The sequence below is a fragment of the Aplysia californica genome, unplaced genomic scaffold (assembly GCF_000002075.1).
Source record: "Aplysia californica isolate F4 #8 unplaced genomic scaffold, AplCal3.0 scaffold00002, whole genome shotgun sequence".
NCBI lineage: Eukaryota > Metazoa > Mollusca > Gastropoda > Aplysiida > Aplysiidae > Aplysia > Aplysia californica.
This window is the reverse complement of record NW_004797272.1, coordinates 388,099-411,236: the sequence shown is the minus strand read 5'-3', so window position 1 is coordinate 411,236 and position 23,138 is coordinate 388,099. Positions and strand designations below refer to the sequence as shown.

The 23,138-nt window shown below is 37.0% G+C and overlaps 2 protein-coding genes across 6 annotated transcripts in view; one reads left to right on the top strand and one right to left on the bottom strand.

The window, feature by feature from the left end:
* The window catches only part of LOC101849255 (coiled-coil domain-containing protein 87), a 37,677-nt gene extending 24,793 nt beyond the window's left edge, over positions 1–12,884 (bottom strand). For 4 of the 5 annotated variants that reach the window (XM_005088963.3, XM_013087347.2, XM_005088965.3 and 1 more), the window contains exons 1-12: positions 12,828–12,866; positions 11,928–12,076; positions 10,097–10,237; positions 8,791–8,982; positions 8,096–8,168; positions 6,832–6,881; positions 4,025–4,138; positions 3,565–3,636; positions 2,796–2,892; positions 2,145–2,226; positions 1,174–1,318; positions 222–293 (exon numbers count right to left, since the gene is read on the bottom strand). In XM_005088963.3, the coding sequence (XP_005089020.1) occupies positions 222–293; positions 1,174–1,318; positions 2,145–2,226; positions 2,796–2,892; positions 3,565–3,636; positions 4,025–4,138; positions 6,832–6,881; positions 8,096–8,168; positions 8,791–8,961 (876 nt within the window). In that variant the 5' untranslated portion in view covers positions 8,962–8,982; positions 10,097–10,237; positions 11,928–12,076; positions 12,828–12,866. Of the gene's footprint in view, positions 1–221; positions 294–1,173; positions 1,319–2,144; positions 2,227–2,795; positions 2,893–3,564; positions 3,637–4,024; positions 4,139–6,831; positions 6,882–8,095; positions 8,169–8,790; positions 8,983–10,096; positions 10,238–11,927; positions 12,077–12,827 lie in introns of all 5 variants that reach the window. The other variant, XM_005088964.3, reaches the window with a different exon arrangement.
* A 95-nt stretch (positions 12,885–12,979) lies between these two features.
* On the top strand, positions 12,980–20,984 carry LOC101849013 (tRNA (adenine(37)-N6)-methyltransferase). The gene is made up of 4 exons (XM_005088962.3): positions 12,980–13,339; positions 16,138–16,324; positions 17,618–17,775; positions 19,516–20,984. Exons 2-4 carry the CDS (start codon positions 16,149–16,151, stop codon positions 20,772–20,774), a joined length of 1,593 nt encoding a protein of 530 aa, XP_005089019.1. The 5' UTR covers positions 12,980–13,339; positions 16,138–16,148; the 3' UTR covers positions 20,775–20,984.
* The last annotated feature ends 2,154 nt before the right edge of the window (positions 20,985–23,138 follow it).

The following is a 23,138-nucleotide window of genomic DNA, read 5'->3' as shown; positions in this document are numbered from 1 at the left end:
AACAAATTCAATTTATAACAGTCCATGATATAAATCATGAAAGCACTCCAGTTGAAAAATAAGACCTGAAATTTGCAGATTATAATTATAGAGGTTCTCAAAATGAAAGTTAGGCTGAACATTTATCTTTAATCTTATTGTGTGGTCATAAATGTTGAAAATAAAGATACCTTTACTTGTAAAACGAAAATAAGTTTCAATTTCAAATTCTTTGCTCTGACCTCTTTGATATCCTGGTCAATAGTGTTTAGTTTGCTTCTCAGCTGCTTTGGTTTTGGACGGCTTGCTTCTAGCTGTGAACAGACAAAATTTGCTTTTGAATTATTCATTTTCACATATTATAATCAATTTGTGAACTTTGGAATTACTTTGTCACGGGATGGGGGTGAGTTTTATTAGCATGGATTTGTTGAAATTAGCAGAAACAAAAGTGAAATAAGTATGAGTTCAAGAGAGAGTCAGAGTCTCGGTGAAAAAGTGGCGGACATAGAAACATAGAAAGATGGAAAATTTTTTTCATAGAAAGAGAGAGGTGGAGAGGAAAGAGTTTGTGTATACTTATACATATGTTTGTCACTTACTATAAACTTACAGATGTAAATGATTTGAGTACTCTTTCAGAGAAAACTTTACGACTGTGTGCATCTTTCTGTTGACTGCTAGATGTACACCACTGTTTGCCCAGGGGTGTGTTCAGTGCATAAAACGTAAAGTTACTAACGCTCTTGTGAGCAGTCAGAACATCGGGTTAAGGTATGAACATGATCTATCATTCTCATAAGTGCTGCACAGAACGAAACAGAACACTTCCAGTCTAATTTAGTCCCTCACCCTTTTATACATTTTTTAAAAAATGCCTTCCTTGATATATATATGCAAATCTTGGCAGCTAAATATGCCCTTCATATATAAAATTAGAGAAAATGTACACTGCATCAGGTATTGTATGTCTAGTCAAAGAGACATCTTTTGCTCTCTATTTCTATAAAACGGGAAACATATCATCCTTCCAAATGGAATAAGAACCCAAAGATCAACTATTATCTCATGAATGCTATAATACACATATTTTCATGCAGCAAAAAAAATCAGTCTTTTCTTTTTTTTTCCCCCCAACATTCCTAATCAGAGCACAGGAAAAAGTCAGATCACATTTCTGGAACAAGTCTTTACCATGGCTTGATATGTGAGCTTTTTTGCAGAAGATGATCTCGCATGCCTTGGGGACTTTTGTGACATTTCTGCCTCCTCCCCCTCTGCATCCCCAGCAGACCGCATGTCGTGCACAATGTAACGCCGAATCTTTAACACGTCCAACCTGTGGAAAAGGCAGCAGTCATTAAAGTAGAAAAAGACCTCTCAATTATTTTCTTACATTAAGAATAATGCAGAGGTGGTATTTAGCACATACATTTGGTGTTAAAAAAGGCGAAGACTTCAAATATGATGGAGAGATGGGATAAAGTTACATACATTTGGTGTAGTGAAAGGAAAACTCTGACAAAGGAGCAGGGAGGGCAAAAACTACTCAGAATAAGACAAGATATTCTATCTTTTTTAAAACAAGGACAACATAGAAGAACAGTCTAAAAACTGGCTGATACGCAGACTTAAAGCAAACTTAAATAAATTCAAAGGAAGTATACACCTTAATAACAAAAACGCAATTTTGAACGTTACATATGTGAGGTATTGTGGTGAAACCAGCTGTTCGTCAAAATAGTTAAATTGAAGAAAACAGATTTTTTCAGCGCATTCGGTAATTTTTAACATTTTTTTCTTTTTTGGGCTCAACACCTTTTTATGTTCATTTAAAATAAAAGTAAGTGGGAATTTTGTGGAAAAGCGCGGTTCAAAAACACAAAAAATGCAAATGCGCAGTTTCATAGGACTCTAAAGCTTTGGAAGTCGCCAAACTTTGACAGCCATTTTCTCACTAATTTTATTTCTATTACCAGACTTCAAACGCAAATAACCGGACTTCTATACTAGACAGATGAGTATTATTTTCATCAGAAACAAAACAAAAGAACAAATTTTAAAACTATATTAGTAAGTCCATTTGCCTAAAAAATTGACGAGTGCTTGATTCCACCACGTCATGACACATGTCTACATCCCTAACTTCTTTATGTAAGACTCACAATTCATTTGCCTCCAAAGCCAGTTGAGCTTTGAGTCTACTCATGTTTGCAGGACCGCTGAACACACCCCGGCTGTTGAGAACTGAAAAAAAGTTCAAAAAACAAAACTTAATTAACATGACAGAAAATTTGGAAGAGTAAAAAAATCCACAGCTGAGTAACTCACATTATCAAAAATTGCAAGTAAGGGTGTGGGCTAGCCTGATGATAAAGAACAACCTCTTAAAATTTGAAATTGAGTCAATACGAATTGTAAATTAATATGACGTTGGTAGTCTAGTGGTTAGACAGCCAGACTTGAAGTCATGAGGTTGTGGGTTCAGGGGTTGGAGCCTCTGGGCCGAAGTTGTGTCCTTGAGAAAGGCACTTTACACGAATTTTCCTCACTTCACTCAGGTGGGAATGGGTACACAGCCATACACAGCAAAAGATCTTGTCAGCATGTTTGTGTTTTAGTGCCTATAAATGGCAGCTTGCATTGTGTGCTTCCCAGGAAGTTAAGCTTGTTTCAGAATGCTATCAAGTCTGATAGGGTAATAGTATAGATGGTAAAGTGCATAGAGCTTGCTTTTGAGCGGGAATTCGCACTATACAAATTTTATCTATTATTATTAGTAGTATTCCACTAACCGCTGTATAACCATAACTCACCTTGAGCTTTGTCTAAATAATGCTTGAACAGTTGCTCACACACTGTCACAATGTGAACTGCGATACGACGGTTCAGCTCTTTATTCTCCTCTGGAGTCTGTCATAGATGAAGAGAGATATAGTTTAAACATTCTATATCACAGCAGCTATATTTGTTTTAAATATTTTATTGTACTTCTTTAATAAAATTAATGTTTGAGGGTATGGGTAAATGTTCATGTTACACCACTCATTGTCGTATATTCAGCAATAGTCATTATTCTCATGTGAAAAAAAAATGTATGGCATCTTGGTGAAATCAAGTGCTCGTCAAAATAATGAAATCAATAAAATTGACTTTTTTGTGGCAGTTGAACAGTTTTTTTTCGAATTTCCTGTTTTCGGCTCAAGACTTTTATAACACTTCAATAACACATTTCTGTGCACATTTTACTGAAAAAAGGTTGGTTAAAGGCACAAAATTGTACTTTGTAGATCTAGTTTCCAAGGACACTACAGCTTTGTAAGTCATCATTAAACTTTTGCAGCCATTTTAATTTCTAGCTAATTTCACCTCTGATACCAGGCGAGCCCAACCTCCTTCAATGTCGACTTCTATTCAAGATAGAAAGGTATTTTTTACACCAACATCAAGGCAAATGAACACGCTGATTATACCAATAACTCAATATGACAAAAAATTGACGAGCACCTGATTCCTGCCCGCTACACCACAAATAAACCCTGGCCCGACTGAAAAATAACAAAACTAAATAGGACAAAAACTTACCAGAAATGGATCATCAATCTGTCGCCTTATGTCAGGCCATATGCCATTCACCTCACCCAAAATTATAGCTGCCTAAGAAATAAAAGTACAAACAGAATATGAAAAATAGCAAATCATTTAATTCTTTTTACTGTCTAAACTGTATCGTTCAAACTAAAAATAAAATATTTGCAGGGATAAAGTTACCTGCACACTTAAAATTAATTTCAACATTATCACCAAACAATGAAGTATTCTCAGGTTTTGCATTCGTAAAAACGCCAGAATATATAGTACTTTTCTCTGCAATGAATCCTCTGACATATTGCTGTACAATATACTCAAACATACAAATCAGTTTTAAAAAGATGTGTCATTTTTATTTTCACTTCAAACAAAAGTCTTCAATATAAGAAAACATACTAAATAAACTACATAAGCCTCAGTACAGGATGGGAACAAAATTTAAACAATTACATACAAGATTTTTCTGATCATCGACGGAAAGGTAAGGCACATCAGTATGAGCCATTATTCTGCGTCGAACAAACCGTGCCATCCGCTCGAAAGTTGACGGCTGGGTTCGAATTTCTTCCTGAAAAATGAACAGATTTTTTGGTGTTAACATTGTATCTTAAAGATTTAAAGTTTGTGTTGCTATTTAACAACTGCTCTGACAGTTTTGTCATTCACACACTACACTTGTTATTGATCAAGACCAGACTTCCCAAAGATAGCTCATTAAAATGCAGAGAGCCCTGTTTGTAGAGCAGAAAAGGAGGAGAGTAGAAAATAATAAAATTCATCTGGTGTATATCCACACTCTCTAAAGCACACTCTGTGCACTTTACAAATATCATTACCCAAACAGATCCTAGAACACTCCAAAACATTCTCGGCATCCCAGGAAGCATAGTGCAAACAACTAGTTAAGAGCTCAAACACTATCAAACCGATAAGATCCTTCACTGTCTATAGGTGGGTACTCATTCCCACCTGGGCGGAGTGAGAGAAATTTTTGTGTAAAGTGCCTGTCTCAAGGACAATGTTGGACTCCTTACGAGGCTCAAATTGATAACTTTTTTGTAACAAGACCCATAGCCTAAGCATAAGACCACAAATGCCACAATTCTTTCGCTAAAACGTACAGTTCAAAATAAAAATTTGAGACATCGTGATGAAATGTAGACAACGAAATTTTTGCACCAGTTTGGCAATTTTTATAGAAATTTTGATTTTTGGCCTAACATCTTTTATGTAGATAGATATAAAAACACATTTCTATCAGGATTTTACTGAAAACGTTGATTAACTCATTCGCTACGTCGAGCCGTGGGGGGCGGCGCGTCTCAAGTGCCGTCAGTACGTTAAGCCGCCCCCGGCGGCTCGAGAACCGACGTTCAATTTTAGCTTGGTTTTTATTCCAATCCACTTATCCATGTTAAAATAAAGGTCATAATATAATGTTGACTTCCGGGTCAAGCGTTTCCACCGAAAATCGGAAGTTTTGATTCAGTTTTGAAACATGATTTCGTAGTTTATTCAACTTTGTTTTATCGCGAAGCCCAAATTATAGCCCAGACACCATTCTTAGTACTTTTACACAACAAAATGTATAATTATTTTGCTCACTAAAGAAGTGTGGGACTCTTCTTTATAATATTGATACTATTGGACGCAAATTGCCAGTGCACTGTAATTGAGAAATCAATATTTTTGAGTGCTAGATCTAGGCCTAGATCTAAATAGTCAAAATATTTTTTTCTCCCCAAAATCACTACTTTTTGGTGAAATTAATCAAAAAGTGCCACTCAAGACATGTATAGGTTTATTCCAAGTGCAATTCTGAATAATTCCATATAAGTTACGCGTATTTTTTTCTGTTTGTGATCCTTTTTTCAAAATTATTTTAAAACATTTTTTTTTTCAATATCGGATGTTATGATCCAAATGTACAAATATTATGGAATGTATGTAAATAACTGCACATTTTTCAATAGTTTCCTGTTCTATATACAGTTATGGTTATTTTGAGGTATAATTTGACTAGGTGCAAACATGTTTTTTTAGTTTCACCCGAGATTATAATTTTTTTATTTTCCAATTTTATCCGCATCCAATCACAATTGTGTTGCATAATCGCCTCTTACAGGAACCAAAGTTGAAAAATACGCAAATAAATAATGCAGGTGTATTCTACAAACCATACTGAAAATGTTGGTATATAATATGTTGATATTTATTTGAATTTATGGCCCCAAAGACCTGTGAACTGCGCACTAGTCATCATCTCATTTCGCCCTCCCGAAAAGAATTCGTCCACAAGCCGAAAATAATACGTAGCGAATGAGTTAAAGGCACAAAAAATTAAAATTGTCAGTCTCCAAAATCTCTGGTGTTGGTATTGTTGGGGGGGGTAACACATATGTGGTTGGTGGGTTCTCTGGTGTGGTGTGCTCCTTTTTTAAACAAAAACTCTCAAGTTATAAACCTCATCAGACTTTGGCAGCCATTTTCTCGCTATTTCACTGCTGCAATCGAGCGAACCTCACCTCCTCCAATCCCAAATATCTCCACTTTTATTAAAGATAGACAAGTATGTTTTCATCGAAAGCAAGATAACTAAACAACCTTTAAGATGTTACCAATAAATCTACATGGCCAAAAATTGACAAGGGCCTGATTCCCTCGCATCATGACACAAATAATAACTTTGCAGAAATAAAATTACTTAATTCCCACATTTTCACAAAACAATGAGAATATTTTCACAAGGAATATTAAGTGGGACCAATACAGCTCTGCTAACAATGCCAAGCTACACAAATAATTCACAGCAAAGAACATGTCCTTATATCATTTATCATTTATTGAGCAACAAGTATAAGCTTGTCAACTTCTACACCTTAGCTATTGTAACATCAAAAGATTGTGGACAGCATATTTTTGCGTCCTGGATTTTTCACTGTCAGGAAAAATTTATATGTTTCGACCATTTTGTAGCACTGGAAAATAAAACATTAGATGCAATATAGATAAAGAATAACGATGAATGGTTGTGATTTGTTGTAACATAGAATTTAAAGAAGATATAAAAAGAACGAAAGTTACATTTTTCAATCATCCCCAGGACACTTCTTTTTACCCTAGAAGACTACGTAAATGCACTTATATTTCATTCCCATTTCTAAAGCAGATCTTGCAATTGAACAATCGCTTGCAGACATTAATAAAAGTATAACAATAACAAAAAGATAAATATCCATTTTGGAAAAGTACATTCCTTACATTGATGGGTGTTACTGGCCTCTCCAATTGTAGTGGAACATTATCAGGCACTGAAAATAAACAGGAAATACAAAATAACATGAAACCAAATAATTAAAGAAATATTTTGTTCCCTACTACTCCATTATTGTAGGGATTAAATTAATAGCGCTATTCATCTTAAACTCTGCAACTGAAGTATAAAACATAAATAACACAAATTTAGTGAAGTGTGTAATCAAATTTCACTTTTTAGTTAAAATGTAAAAACATAATTCTTACTAAATGAAAAAGAAAAGACTAGAGGAATTTATTCGAATAAACAATCCTAACCCATAAAAAGCCCATTAGGCAAGTGGTTGGAGGAAGCCAGTAGTACAATTCAGTTCCATTCTTTTCTTTTCCCTGTTGTATCTTTCTTTCAGTCTTTCTTACTTTCTCCTTGCAACAAGGGTCAATTATTGTGAAAAAGTAGAGCCCACTTCTTTTTACTCAAACTAAGACTTAAACAACTTATCAAGTCTTTCCAGATCATCAGATATACACAGCAAATAGACCCTTTTCCAACATTGAACATTTCAGTTCCTTACTTCAATGTAAAGGTTATTGGTAAAATAATTTCTGTTGCAGCAAAAACTACTGGAGCATGAGAGCATGTATACATGGGGCCACACAATGCAGAGTGAAAACCTACAGCTCTCTATTCTTTACCTGGAACAGATACACTTTTCATTGACTCTTTATCAGAGCAAAACTATTGCTCTAACAGCTCTAAAATTCAGCTACAAAACTTCCGTAATATTTCATATTCTTATCTCTCACAACTAAAGATCATTGAAATAATGCAGTTGCTCTTTTGAACAGAATATTTTACAAACGTAACATGTTCATGAAAAGTTTGTAATGCTTTACAACACATTATACTGCCTAAATTTCAACAAAAAATGGCTCTAAAGTTGGCAGAGTCCGCAAAAAAGGAAAGACTTTTAGCACATTAGACGACACTTCCATCTAAATCTTTCCCACATGATGACAAAGAAAACTGTATGCTGGTCCAGTAAAAGCCTGTAGATTATCTGGCAGTACCAGAGGAGGCCAGTAACTACCACTCTTTGGCCAGGAAGGTCAGTAAAAGCCAGGATATACATAGCCTTTAGTATTAATAACAATTCTTCAGAAAAAATCTTATTTATGAGCTATCGATATTTACAAACATTCCAGTTTTACTTTCTGGCAGAAACATAAGTATCTCAACATAATGCAAAGAAAGAAAAACATGACTCACCATCTTCATGAGTGAAAGGAGCGAATAAGGAAAGAGGGCCCAACACTTTTTCAATACCCTTCTGTACATCAGCCTGTGAGAAATAAAATTGATTCCCAAAAATGTCAACATAGCACTTAGTTAATTAATACACGCTACATGTCTACTTTACAAGGTGGTTTTCTGATTGTCTTGGTCAGAAAAATCATAATAAAAAACAATAGTGAGTGAAATGCTCACTGCAGTATTGTGGAAATCTAATTAACAGTAACAGTCACAGACGTGATGAACTGAAAAAGAAATATAATATGTATTCTTGTTTGGTTTTTTTCAAAATGAAAAAGTACCCTTTCATAACATAAAAACAATAATATTAGAGTACTTTTGTATACAAGGCTCATCATAGTACGGATTAAGGCAATTTCGAATACCTGTAACATACTTTGAAATATATAACTATGCATATAATTATATAATTTCTCTACCTCCCTCCCTTTCTCCTTTACACCCTCTCTCTCTTTTTCTCCACCCCCCCCCCTCTCTCTCTCTCTCTCTCTCTCTCTCTCTCTCTCTCTCTCTCTCTCTCTCTCTCTCTCTCTCTCTCTCTCTCTCTCTCTCTCTCTCTCTCTCTCTCTCTCTCTCTCTCTCTCTCTCTCTCTCTCTCTCTCTCTCTCTCAACGACACATACAAACTTTCTGATAATTTGATTAACTCACATTGTCATAATCAGTCCATTTGAGAGGATACATATCATCTACTCTCTCTGGCTTGCTGTAGACTGGAGCCTTGTATTTTGGCATTTTTCCAAATTCCTTAGCTTCCTGAATGGAGCTTTTGTACGTCATCTTCTCTCGTGAGGACGTCATCTTCTCTCGTGAGGACGGCATTTTTAGACTTAAGCTTCACTCCTGAAATAAAAAAGCAAAGAGTTCAATTCAATAAAACCCATAATTCTCAGATTTGAAGAAAAAATCAGAGAATTTTAAAATCATTTCTATATATACAGACCATATATGCCTAAAACAAGCGTTTTGAAATATAAGTAGGCCTACACTAAAAGGATTTACAGAAATTCCACTGCTACTAGCTGTTAGAACTGCAAACATTTTAATCATCTATTTAAACAAAATTATAATCAAAATCTTTGATACTAGGTATATTGTGCATCTTGTCATAGGAGTCAAACATTGGAAAAATAACTCGTTTGGATGTTCTCGGTAGGCCAACTGTTGATCATTGTGAACATATTTTTGTGTTTTGTGTTGACAAACTTTCAAACATTAATCAAATCAAGCTAACAATGGAATCAGACTTTCCATTTTTTAAAAATAAATATAACGACACAGAAATATATAGTCTAATATAAAAGCAAAAAGTACACCTTTGTAAAAAAACAATGGTTCTTTAATGCAAATTTAAAGTACCCTAATTAACAATACATCCAAGGTATATCAGTGGTCACATTAGGAAAGTCTAGAAATGGATAAAATTTTATTTTTGACTGAGAAAAGATCTCTTGGAAACTCCCTTGCTGCATGTCATAAGATAAGTGCAAGTTTACAGATTTAATAAACATTATGAAATGAGATGTTGGTGCAAAACAAGTATATTTCAATTTTCTACACCTTTAACATTATAAAACTACCATCAACTTATAAAGCAGTAGCATATGATGCACATCCTGAGAAAGTAAGAAAATTTTATTGTGTCCAGAGGAAAGCACAGAACAGTCTCTGATCATAATTACTAAGCCATCAATAGCAAGTGAAAAATAACTAGCCTAAAGAAATTGTCTTTAAATCCAACGGTCAATGGGTTAATTATTGGCATTTCTTAAAGTGTACTTCTTGAGACTTTTTCTGACAACCTGGTACAATGGAACACAGGAGAAATTCAAAAGTAAATTTTTATGAAAAATACAACAAGTAATCCTATAGATTCTGACTTTTCTACAGAACTAGATCATTTTATGAAATAAATTATAAAAGAATAACATGGGCTACCTGATATTTTCTGACTCACCCAAGGCGCTGCACCAACTTTCTGTCTGTAGCTCCCACTGATTATATGATGAACACACACGTCAAGGTCTACATTTTTACGTCAGAACATTCCACATTCATTCAAAAACCCCAAACATCCGCCTTCATTTTAGGATCTCAACTGTGGCAAATAAAGAATAATAATTATGATAACAAACATGAATAAGTAATCATAATTATGTACAGTACTATTATGGTCAGTTTGAATTTGTAACATGCATTACTGTTAGGTGAGACAACACATTTACTGTACATGCTTCATCTTAATATACATATTGTTGCGTAGGCCTACACACATGTTTTGTCTCGTTATGACTTAAGGCCAGGTTACATGTAACGATAAATTGTAAAAAAACTGGACGATCTAGCGATCAAACGATAAATCGTCAGGTGTAACATACAAAATTGTACAAAATTTGGACGATCGAACGACAGTTTGGAGACTTGGTTGAGAAATCAAGGGCAGCGTGATATTTTTCGTGCGATTACTGTCAGATTTGCGGGAGACGCACTGTGACGTAGATTCACTTTGAAATATGCAGCGCGCAGAACTAAACTCAGGGCTAAAAAAATTTTTAATAATTATCGTAGGTAAGAACTGATTTCATATTCGGAATCAACATCTCAAAATAAGCAAAGTTGTTCGCGAAGAACCTGATTTGGTGTGTTATTGGGTATATTTTAGCAATTTTATTATTTAGTGGATTGCCAACAGTGAAGTAGGTCACTTGGTGCATTGCACATCTGCAGTCAAGTCAAAGCTTCTCTTTCTACACACAACACGGTACAGTATGGCCAACTTTTTCTAAAGACACTGTTCTGCTATATCAAAATGTGCAGGGGAGGGCGGGGGGGCGGGCTCTCGTGATCTAGAGGTACATTGTTCGCCTTTCATTCATTAGGTCCAGAGCTCGAAACCTTCACTATGCTTTCCCAGGCAAATTGCTGTCTTCGCAAAGAGACATGTTGGCTATGTGCCGAGGAATCTCCTCCATCGAATAGATTGGAACGTGTAAACTGACAACACACTTCGATAAAACGGACAGTTCTCTCATACGACAAATCTGATACAATTTATTGTTGCGTGTAACCGGGGCTTGATAGAAATAATTTGTACTACAAGTAGTAATCACACATTGAGGGAACATTTGGGAAAAACTCATAAACCTATAAAATATATAAACCTTAACTCTGACCCCTACCTCGAAGTTCTGCCACTAATCTTACAGCCCATCTTACAGTCCTATTCTTACATTCTCAAACGGGGTGAGAATAGCAAAGTTGTAGACCTCTAACTCAGAATGAGAGAGCGAGCCTTTTGGCTATTTTCACCCGGGGTGCATTTGAGGCTTAGTGCATTGGCTCAGGTGAGAGGGCGAGCCTTTTTGGCCATTCTCAGCCAGGGTGCGTTCACAGTGATAGCAGTGTAAACAAACGTTCCAGCACTCTTGTGTTGAAAGGGTGCAACTTTGTCTGCGGGCAGTGCAAGAGAGAGAGGGAGAGAGAGAGAGTGGAGAAAGAGGAGTAGCGAGAATTGCCGGGCAAAACAAAATGGTGACTGGTGTAGTTCAGCTCAATTCGAAAAGTGAAAGAGCTGTAGAATCGTTGCAGACAACCAAATTAGTTTACTTCTGTGCTATAACATCATTTTATTCTTTGTTTTTGTCCATTTGATCATCCACACCGATAGACAGAATTCAGAAAAGAGAAAAAAAAGTAGGCCTGCGTCTTGTTTCATACTGGGTGAGAATAGCCAACGCTGGTGAGTCTCACGAAGCCGGTGAGGGGTCGATCATATTTTTTATTCTCACCTGGGGTGAAAATAGCCGCAATCCCTTTCCGCATACCCGATGTCTCTTTATTCCACCAGCAAAGCAGCTGTTTCGGTAATGATGAATAATTCAGACCTCTACTGGATCTAGCTCAGCAGAAAATAATGCTGTTTCCGATTGAAATCAAACTGGGGAGCATTGATTGAGCATTGATTGAGCATTTCAGATCAATAGCCATAGTATGTGTGCCCTGATAATGGAACCAAAATGCTATACATTATATGTGTAGCCTAATAATAAAAAGATAAGTAGGCCTAATTATAGTGTAGGCCTAAATAAGTTAGGCCTAGGTCTATTTATTTATGGATAGTGGCTTCTGCCGTTACATCCAGTCGTTAACTGGACACGGGCCTACTTCATGAGAGATAATCTAAATCTACCTAGATCTAGATCTACCTGATCATTTTTTAAGACGTAGGTACTACAATTATAAGGCATATCCTTCCGTTGCACGAGTACTGTGCAAGGATCTACTCTGAATGAGAATATGGTATCACATCAAGTTGATCAAGTCAAATTGACAAACAGCCTACAAAATCATTTTTACTTTTAATTTTAGATAAATTCATTTTATATCATAATAGATCTAGATCTAGATCTAGATCTCTAGATCTAGAAATCTAATCATTGTTCAGACTTCACGAACTCGAACTCAAACTCATCATTATCAAGACTCCAATATCAAATATTATAACTCCCTACCCAGGCCCAGAGTAAAACTAAAACCAAGTTGCTAGATCTAGACAGAAACAGATGGCGTTTCATTTGAGATCAAATCAATAATAAGACCAAGCTAAAGTATTGAAGGTATATCTACATTGCCATAAATCCCTCTACCGTACTACTGTAGGCCTAAGTCAAAAAGTAAATTTTACCCACCATGTACGTTCAAAGACGTAGCAGTTGCTATGGACAAACACTACAGTGTACTTCCGGTACTGCTTTCTTTATCCAGGGTTTTGATCATTCACCGAATTTATTGCTAAGACTAATGTTACAAACTGAATAATTTACAAACATGTGAAATTAAATATCAGAAATATTTGATGCCTTTAAATCTAGTATAAAAAACAAGGTAAAAACAAAATTTGTTAAACTTTTCCAACTTAAACAAACGTAATCGCTATTTTTTCCTATTTAAATACGATTAGCAGTTGACTCTACCTGGCAACTGCAAGGCCCAGCCCACACATTGTTTCCGGTTTTTTTGTGGTTGTGCCTCTTCTGTCTTCTTTCATTTCTCCTTCTCACTTCTCATTCCTCAATATCAAAACATCTGTTAGTGTTACAGTGGCGGCTAAATTATAGCCGTTGTTGCAGTAGCTGTATACAGACAAATTTGACGTAGACACTGCGACACTGATGCCCCCTGATGCTTCAGGGTTAAGGCTGTGAGTGATATATCTGGGAAGATTATAAATCTCTTTCTGTGTTGCCCCGTTCTATCGCAGTTTTTGAATTGTAGTGAGTTACGTAGCAGTAGTAACAAGAGGTCAAAGGCATGCTTTGAAGGCGGTGTTTATTTGGTTTTTGAGTTCGGAATGAGTGCACAAAGAGGTGAGGGGGTTAGAGGGTAGTTTTCTACTTTGAGCATTCTTTGATAGACATGGGTCTCAATATTCCGCTATTTAGCGGATTTCCGCTACCGCCTTTTCCTCCGCTAAACTTTTCCGGCGTCATACGCCAATTTGCACACGCTTTATTGATTATTGTCTTTGCGTTTACCGTGTTTCAATTTCAAGCATCACTACCAGAATTCCTAAATGTACTATTTACATTATACCGAAAACCTTGTAACCTATCAGTAGAGCATGGCTGACAGGCTGCAGTTCTGCCGTCATAAGGGAAAACGTCAAATGGTCAAAATTTTAATTTTTAATTTTTTTTTCTTATTTTATAGAGTACAGTGTTTAATTCTGCATCTGACATCATATTAGTTTGCTGTCCAGTCATTTTACATCCCAAATCCCAATGATGATTATAGTGCTGCAATTTGTCTAGCATGTGTCACTGGTCGACATCATTTAGAATTTCTACCAAGCAATTAATGACACTGCGTAATGAGAGTAAATGTTTTTTTCCAACTTTAAAAGTGGACGCATTGTGGTGACACTTAATCATGCTTTACAATTTTTTTATGACTTGATGGATGTTACGATCAAGTATGTGTTGTGGATTCAAACTGTCCTTGTCGATCTCTAATTAGTGGTATGTTTTCCCGTCAACTGAATCCTTTATTAAATACACGGCTGATGCTGTACAAAGCATCGCATTACCTCTCTTAAGAGCGTTTGTTATACAGTCTTGTCAGATTGCTACATTTTTTACGGGAAAGTTTGACTTTGCAATGATCTTATCATATTATTGACATTGTGACTTTAAATTATTGATCCCTTTGGTCGTGCATGGGGAATTTTGCAATTTAGCGAAAATAAAAGTAAAACTCGCTTTGAAAGAGAATACAATAAAGAAATATCTTGGAGACCAAACTTTGATTCCAAATGAGACAAATCAAGCTGTTGAAAATGTGTGCATAGTTAACACATGATCTGATTTGTTCATTGACTGTGTAGTATTTAACCAAGGGAGGGAGGGAAACAAAGAATGTTTACCGAGTTACAGTTCGGATATAACAAACACCTAACTTTTTACGTCTTATTTTCATTTGTAGTAACCTGTACACTGTCATCTCTGTCGATAAAGCGTCACAATTGACCATCGCTTACGCCCATAACCTTCACGAGTGTAAGGGAGAATGACGAACCGTACTATTCTTCATTTTCACTTACATCGCAAGGCTCACCTGAGACCGCGCAGTGTGAGAGAGACCGACGAATGCCCTGTACAAGAATCCTAAATAGGAACAAGGGCTGCTGCTAAATGTTTTAGCAAGTGGCTCTTCTCCAGCGTCACGTATAGTTGCACATGTCATTTCTCCACAGATTTCCATCTCCCCTGTCGGCACGTTATGACCATTATTGTTAGAGCTGAGCTCAGTGCCGGATGCGTGAACTTGTACTTCCGGTGCTTCTGGTGCTGTCACCTCTGACACAGAAATTTCACCTTCTTCCGTCACTGGAGCTTTCATTGAGTAGTGGCTGCGTGTCCACCTGTGATTAATTGCTTTCTGAAGAAATGCTGACCCTAATGAGTGTTTGTGTTAGGTCATAACGTACCGATAGGGGAGATGGAAAGCTGTGGAGAAGCAGCATGTTGCAAAATATACATGATGCCGGAGAATAGCCTTCAATATATTGACCGGCGCAACGCCAGAGAATAGCCACTTGTAATTTTTTTATATTAGCGCCCACACACAGACCTTTGCTTTTTGGGGTGTAACTTAAATGGCTGTCATTTTTGCCTCAGAGGCCACTGAAATTGTCCTGAGTCAATGAATTTATAATGGGGAGAAAACTAGGGTGTGGCGGGGGAGGCACTCCCCCTCTGAACCCGCCTCAGTTTTTTCTTTTTTTTTGTATTATCTCAGAGGGGGCATGACACCTCCCCCCCCTCCCTGGAAACCCCACTGATTGGTCTAGAGTGGGGAAAATTACTACACAATTAGGCTTTTATTATAAAATAGTTTGAATAAAAAACATTTTGCCCAGTATCGTGAGAAATAACCCTCTATAACTAACGAGGGAGGGATAACAGTGACCTAAAATGTTGCGTATGGAGATTGGTAGCCCCTCGATATATGCACACTTGGTCAAGTGGGGGACATTCTCTTGACTTTTATCTGTGAATCAAAAGTTGGCTGAAGTTAATATTTGTTCAGGTGGGGGATAATTTCAGTTGCAGCAATCATATGCTGTCATTCAAATGAAAGAGCTTTTTCATGCTCCTATGACATTTGGTTAGTGTGTTTATTATTATTTTTAGAAGGTTATTTGAGGTGACCCCCCGTGAAAGATTTGTCTTCTTGTGTATGATCAAATAATATAAGAAGTAAGATAGTGATATATGTATTTCCTTTCATCGATTTACTTCCACTGATTTGTGTCACTGATGTCTTCAGGAGCAGAAAGAGCAAGAGGGTGCCGTTTCTGCTTTGTAATAGTTATGTTTTCTTGTCTCCTTTGCTTCTGGACTTGGCAAATTTTCTTGCCTGCTTTCACTAGCAGCATGATAAAGCTTTCTGTTCGTGAGCATACATTGTCTTAAAACATTTTTTATAAATCATTTTCAGATCTGACAATCATGAACTGCACCATGAAGCCTATTGGGTACATGAAGTCTCTTTTTCACTATAAGAATGGGACTCCTCGGCAATCTTCTCTATGTGAATCTGCTCGTGGGATCCTCGTTATTGAGAAAAGTGTCTTTACAAATCCAGAGCACTCTCTAGAAGGCCTTGAGGAATATTCTCATGCTTGGTAAGTCTCTTTGAAAATGAATTTCATTCAAGGGTTTGAATTCCATGTGATAAGATCATGACTTGCACAAATATAAGTTTGTATTATCAGTTCATATGTGTCTTTTTACTGTTCGTAAATTGAAGAAATGAAACAATCACCAGATTTTGTGTGTTTGGCCCAATGGGTACATAGGAATCACTTAAATGCAAAACAAGTTTAATTGACAAATTTTGTACACTACATTTAAGGGAGGACTATTTTTTGGGGTGACTGTTGCATTGCTAGCTTAGGATGCTGAATGGTGGAATTGAGACCTTTCAAAAAAAGGACATGTTTTATAAATTCATCACTCTTAACTTTGTATTTGAGTGATGATGTATTATTCTGGTAAAACTATTGTTTGATTTGAGAACACATTTGAATCCACCCAGTCACACTATTGCCTAAATGCAGCGACCCAGCATCTTACCCCAATATCAGCCTTGCTGGAGATTTTTTTTTCAGCTACACCATACCACTAATCATGAGTATTATATTTTGCATCATTCACATGAACCTCTCCATTTGGTTACCTTTAATCTTTACAATCTTTACAATTAATTCTGAAGCTTACGCATTTTCTTTTGACTACTTTCTCCTGTGGTATTGAATTGCACATCATTTCTGCTTGTTGTATATAGAAGGGGTTCTAAAAGAATTATAATGCATACAGATACATGGGGAGTTAATTTTTGTTTTAGTAAGCGTTATACGACACTTTACAACACAATAAGGCCTTATGAGTGCCATAGATTAGAGGTATTACAAGAGAGTAGCAAACACAAAAAAGAAGGAGAATTGATAGGAACAATAGATGTTTGATAGGAAAGAAGGAGCAGACCACACCATAGCACCCGCCAACCACTCACTGGGAGTTATTTATTTTGGAAATTTCTTAAACACTGGTAACCAGTGCACCAGTATCTTTTGTGTTTGATTTCAAATCTATGGTTATATTAAAGGATGTCTAAAGAGCAAGATTTGTACTTTGACGATGCAGGCAAGAGAAAATTATTTGGAATTCCTTATATTCTGTCCTTAGAGAATCCCTTACATCAGCAATTTTAAAAATTATTTTTGTAAATTTGTGGCCAGATTTGTACATTTATAGGAGATACTGTTTATGATAGAAGCATCGGTTTTAGTCTGTATAGCTGAAATTATACCGAATATTTATTTTTGTCTAATGGAAGAACAATACTATACCCATTATCTTTTATGATTCATGTCAATTTATACATTGTTATAGCTGCTTGTTTTCTTTCTTTCCAGGATATTATTTATCTTTCACAAAAACAACAATCCTCACTCGAAGGCTAAAGTGAAGCCGCCTAGACTGAATGGGCGCAGAGTAGGTGTATTTGCATCCAGATCTCCATATAGACCCAATAATGTTGGACTATCACTTGTCAAGATTGAAAAAGTTGAAGGTTAGTCTTTCTTTCACTAGATTTTGAAATGATGTTTTAAATTATATGAATTAGAGCAGCATAGACAACATTGATAGTAATAAGTTTAGTCTTTGTCTGTATTACTGAAATGTCCTAAATGGTATGTCTGGACAGACGAAGGTTGTTGTTGTAAACATTTAAAAATATTTTTTAAATTCTAGCATGACATATTTTTTGTGGCAGCTCACTTCTACATCTAGGAGACAACCAAGCAGGATGGAGAAAGAGCAGATCTTATGTAGCCCAGATTACGACTCATAGGATCATAGCCGAACATTCACTGGAATGGAACTCATCACTTCTAATCAACTTTGTGGACTATGAGAAAGCATTTGGCAGCATCTATCGTGACACCTGTTATGGAAAATTCTCAGACATTATGCAGTCCGAGAAAAATTAGTAGGATTTATCCAGAATACTACATATATATACAAGGATAGAAAAACTGCGGAGTCATCCACTGAAGACAGTTGAACAACAGTTTCAGTTACACACAGGAGTGAGACAGGGATGTATGCTGTTGCCTTGCTTGTTTCTTCTTATTATAGTTTGAATCATGTAGACGACCACAGAAGCCAAAAAGACAGGAATCGAATTAACATTATGAACCCATCTTGAAGCCTTTGACTTTGCAGATGATGATCTTGCTTTACTTTCACACAGTCTGCAGCAGATGAAGGAGAACAGGAGAGATCTTGTAAATATCTCACAGTTGACCGACCCTAACTCTTTATCTCCGAGGGGGGTAAACCCACTGTGCCAGGGCTCTCTTTTGATACAAAATCTATCTATGTGACGTATACACCACTTAATTGGTCATTAAATCATAAAATCAAAACAAGCTTTCTTATTTTGATAGTTCTCCATCTAATGAATGAACTCCTGCTTAAAGAGTAATTTGACATCAAAGTGATCATAAAGGAATGTGGCCGAGTTGGTGCCAGTGTCTCACCGGCACTACAGTTTAGACCACAAGCTGCTGGGAGCGGCTTGCCAGAGATATAAGGAGTTAAAGTACATTCAGACAAGACCAAGATACAATATAAGTATCAACACCACCATCAATGATCAGATTACCATCAGCGAAACACCAGCGGAGGAAGATTATTCCTCCACTTTCTTTGGATGTATGGACATGGTTGGATGAACAGACACAGATGTCAAGACAAGATGATGATGTGTTTGTCCAGACAAAGTTTGTTCTTTACAAGCATCTTAAAAGTTCTTTAAATTCTGGTGTTTGTCTTTTGTGTCAACTGACTTCCCCAGGGTCAACACAAAAGTTTATAATTCCAGACTGCTGTTGTATCAAAACTGTTGTTTTTGTTTTTTTTTTGTTTTTTATGCCAAAATTAAAATGTACACTTTGACCTTTCTCATAATATGCCATTCCAAAGCAGCTATATTATCAATGTTTGTACAGTAGTACTCTTGATTAAAGATTTTAAGTGTCAGGACATCAATTGCCATTGTTTTACATTGTCATGCACTCTCTTTTGTGTGAAGAATCTCCTTCCTTTCAGTCTTAATGGTGTTTACTGACCTATTGACACCTGATTATGATAGGTTTTGTACATGATGTAACCTAGTCTCTACACTCTACCTCCATTTCTTTCCACTTTGGCTGAACAGTTCAACAACTTTAAACATGAAATCGTTAACAGTTAGAGCGAGACTTTTCTCTATAAACCAAACCTTTCTCTTTTTTCTGATCTGCAGGATCCTCTGTACATGTGTCAGGCATCGACATCCTTGATGGAACCCCTGTTGTGGACATAAAGCCCTACATCCCAGAGTATGATGCACCGAAACAGAGAGAACAAAATGAAAATTGTTTAAACAAATTTGAACCTCCTGATTGTTCTGAAGAACCCATGACTGTTGATTCTATTCTTCCCACAGTTTTGGAGACAACGCTTGCTCCTTCTGAAAGTATTGTAAATGCTGAGAAATCTCTCTCAAGTAGCAGTGTTTTCAATGAGGAGATAGACAGTCAAAGCTTTCATATTGGTGACAATAGACAAGTGATATGTGAGTCTCAAACTCAAAGCGACAAATGTGAAAGAGCTTCACCAGACTGCCGGGGAGACTCTGAACCTGAAAGTGTTCGTGCTCTCACTGAAGGGTTTTACTCTATGTCAGCTGCTTTAGAGAAAGCAGAGCATAAGCTGAGCGGTGCTACCAGATGTGACACCTCAGTCGGTGAATCAGTTACAGACACGTTGTGTGCTTTGGACTCCAGTCTGGATGCAGGTCGAGAGTCGGAACAGGATGCTGAGGAAGAAGATATCAGTCTCTTAATTGGCAATATTATTTCACAAGCAGCTCTTGATCTTAACAACATTTGCCCCTCTCCACAAGCATCGGTGCATGAAGCATCAGGTCCTGTTTCTCAGTCTCCTTGTGAAAAGGTTCTTTCTGGAACGGAGACTCCTAGTACAGAGGGTGGTAGTAAAAAGTCAGATAAGTGCTCCCAAGACACAACTCCTGTACACTCTAAGTCAAAATCTGGGAAAGCCAAATCATGTTCAAGGCAGTACGAAACCACTACAACGTTGTCTAAGGGATGTGACTCTGTGAAAAGCAAGGAGGACAATATTTCCACAGTTGTTGCCCCTTGGTTGAAAAAGCCACCAATTCCTCAGTTGACTGTCTCCTTCACAACCGAGGCTCTGCAACAAATGCAGCTGTTCAGCCCACAGTCTGCAGACCCTAATTTCCGTCTTCAGATGATTACAGGACCTGAGGAAGCCAGGAAATCTATTTCTGAGATATTGCAGGAAGATCCGCGTTCAGTGTACAGAAGAACTCACTGCTCTGACAGTCTTTATTTCTTTGCTGTGGATGTTCTTCACGTGACATGTTGGTTTGATAAAGAACTTTCTGCACAGGTTGTACGTGTGCAGCCAACAGCCTTTGCGTCAAAACTTAAAACTGTGGAGAGAACATTCAATCACAACAGTAAGAGAAAAAGTTAATAACAGCTTTTCCAAGATTATTTTGTCAGTGGACACACCCACTTGTATGTGTTTACTAATGTTTTGGTTAGTGAAAGAGCTGAGTGAAAGAAGCAGAAGTGAGGAAGATGATAAAAGCTTTGATGTGTGGGCGAAAGAGTTTGTGTGTTCATGTATGTGTGGCATACTGAAGAAATCAGGCGCTCTTCAAAATAATAAAGTGAACAAAAACGACTTTTTGTCTGCCAGTTGGGCAATATCTTTTTTTTTTTTTTTTTTTTGCTCTTCACCTTCTATGTCTATTATAAGAACATTATTTCTGTGTAAATTTTACTGAGAAATATTGATCAAAGTATTCAAAGGCACAAGAAATATAAATTTGCAGTTTCCAAAGCGACACGCTTTGGAAGTTACAAACTTTTATGGCTATTGTTTCACTAGTTTTGCTTTTGACATCAGGTGACCCCCCCCCCCCCCACCTCCTTCTGTGGCAGTTAAATCAACTTCTATTCAAGATAGAAGATCATTTATTTTTATCGAAACAAAACAAATGGACAAGCTGATGATATCAATAACTCCATATGCCCAAGAAATGACAAGCGCTTGGTTCCTCTGTGTCATGACACATATGTGCCACTATGCTGTGGAATCGCACGGTTGTCAATTTTTAGGCTTGTGGAGTTGTTGGTATCATCAGAAAGCTTGTTCATTATTCTTGCTTCTGATTTTTTTAAATATCTTTCTATCTTGAAAAAGAAGTTGTGATATTTGCCATTGAAGGAGGTGGAGGTCACCCGGTTTCAGAGGTAAAATTAGTGAGAAAATGGCTGCCAAAGTTCAGAGACTTCCATAGCTTGAAATTCTTTGGAAAGTGAAAATTTACATTTTTTGTGCCTTAACTCGACCATTTTTAGTAAAAATCTACCAGAAATGTGTTTAAATAGTTTAAATAGACATTAAATGTGTTGAGCCAAAAAAACAACAAAAAAAGATAACATTTGCAAAACCAGCAGAAAAATGGCGGGGGGGGGGTTCGATTTCATTTTATCATTATGTTGATGAGCGCCTGATTTCACCTCGATGCCTCACATATAATAAAACCTAGTATATGAAAAATAACTTTTACCATTGATGTAGGTATGTGCATTTCTTTGTTATTAACGCTCCTAGAGCACTCTTGCAATAAAATGCCCTGTTTTTAAGTCCTTTAGCCTTTAGTTAGTAATTTTGTTGATGTTAATGCAAAAAGCTTCTAAGCTCCTCTGCATTTTTTTAACACTTGTCAGGTCTCACCATATCAGTTTTCTCCACCCTTACACTCTGAGTATTAATGAAATGAAATGTCCACTTTCTTCTCATGAAATTTACTTTGGATTTAGGAAGTGGCAGGTCTGCTACCACCAGGCCCAGAAAAGTGGTCAAAGTTTCCTGGTCCAGAACGGGGCTGCAAAATCATTTTATGAATTTACTCCAATTTTCCTTTCCACACCGTTACTTTGCTACCGTTTTATTTGGGGGTTTTTTTTATGGCGTATAAAAATCTTGTCTCTCTTCATTGAGGGGCTCTCGTAATCTAGAGGTTCAGTGTTTGCCTCTCAATTTCATTCAACAGGTCCCAGGTGTGAATCCTGATGACATCGATGGAAAATTTTCTTCTCTAAAAGAATCTCCTTTCACCTTCTTAAACTTTTTTCCTGCTCTCTATTCATGTTCTGTCGTCTGCTTTCATCTCCACTGTCTCCTCTTTCTACCCCCTCCTCTAGGCTCCTGACTCTTTCTGCTGCCTTTTTACTGCTACTCCTTGGCTCTTCTTACTGCTGCCTTTCAGCCACACCCCTGATCTTAGGGCGAAAACAGAGAGAACGCCGAAACTTAAGCGGCTGAAGATCGACGCTGACAGGCGCAGCCTAGTAGGTGTTTGCTTGACTCCACATAGAGAGCGCCTAATGCCTAGATCTAGATCTAAGAAAAAAAATTACACCACAACACAGCGGGTATTTATGAAGCATTTTATTGGGGGGGGGGGGGGGGGGGGGAATGAATTTCCTAAAATATTGCTTAAAATGGAAATTCTGCTCGATGACCACCTTGATTTAACGACGCTGATTTTTAAAAATGTATGTAGTTTTTGTGTACGTGAAGCACCACCTCTGAAATGACCATTTAACATTGTCCCCTGTCCAGTCGGGGGACGTCACGCAAACTGCCGAACCCAAGTAAACGACGGCGAGACGGCATTGAGAGTTGGCGACCTCAGTGCTTTCTTTTCGCCTCTCCATTTTTAATAACAGTGAAAACAGTTCATTAAAAAGAGTCAGCTGAAGAAGAAGTCTTTTTTTTTATGGAGATACGACAAGGAAGCACTTGGGTCGTGATTTGACAGCG

Bases quoted from the DNA above. Each gene is read 5' to 3' on its own strand.
- LOC101849013 (XM_005088962.3), top strand. From the start codon at position 16,149: ATGAACTGCACCATGAAGCCTATTGGGTACATGAAGTCTCTTTTTCAC. The intron at 16,325-17,617 runs GTAAGTCTCTTT...CTTTCTTTCCAG, and splicing joins GAGGAATATTCTCATGCTTG to GATATTATTTATCTTTCACA. The intron at 17,776-19,515 runs GTTAGTCTTTCT...TCTGATCTGCAG, and splicing joins CAAGATTGAAAAAGTTGAAG to GATCCTCTGTACATGTGTCA.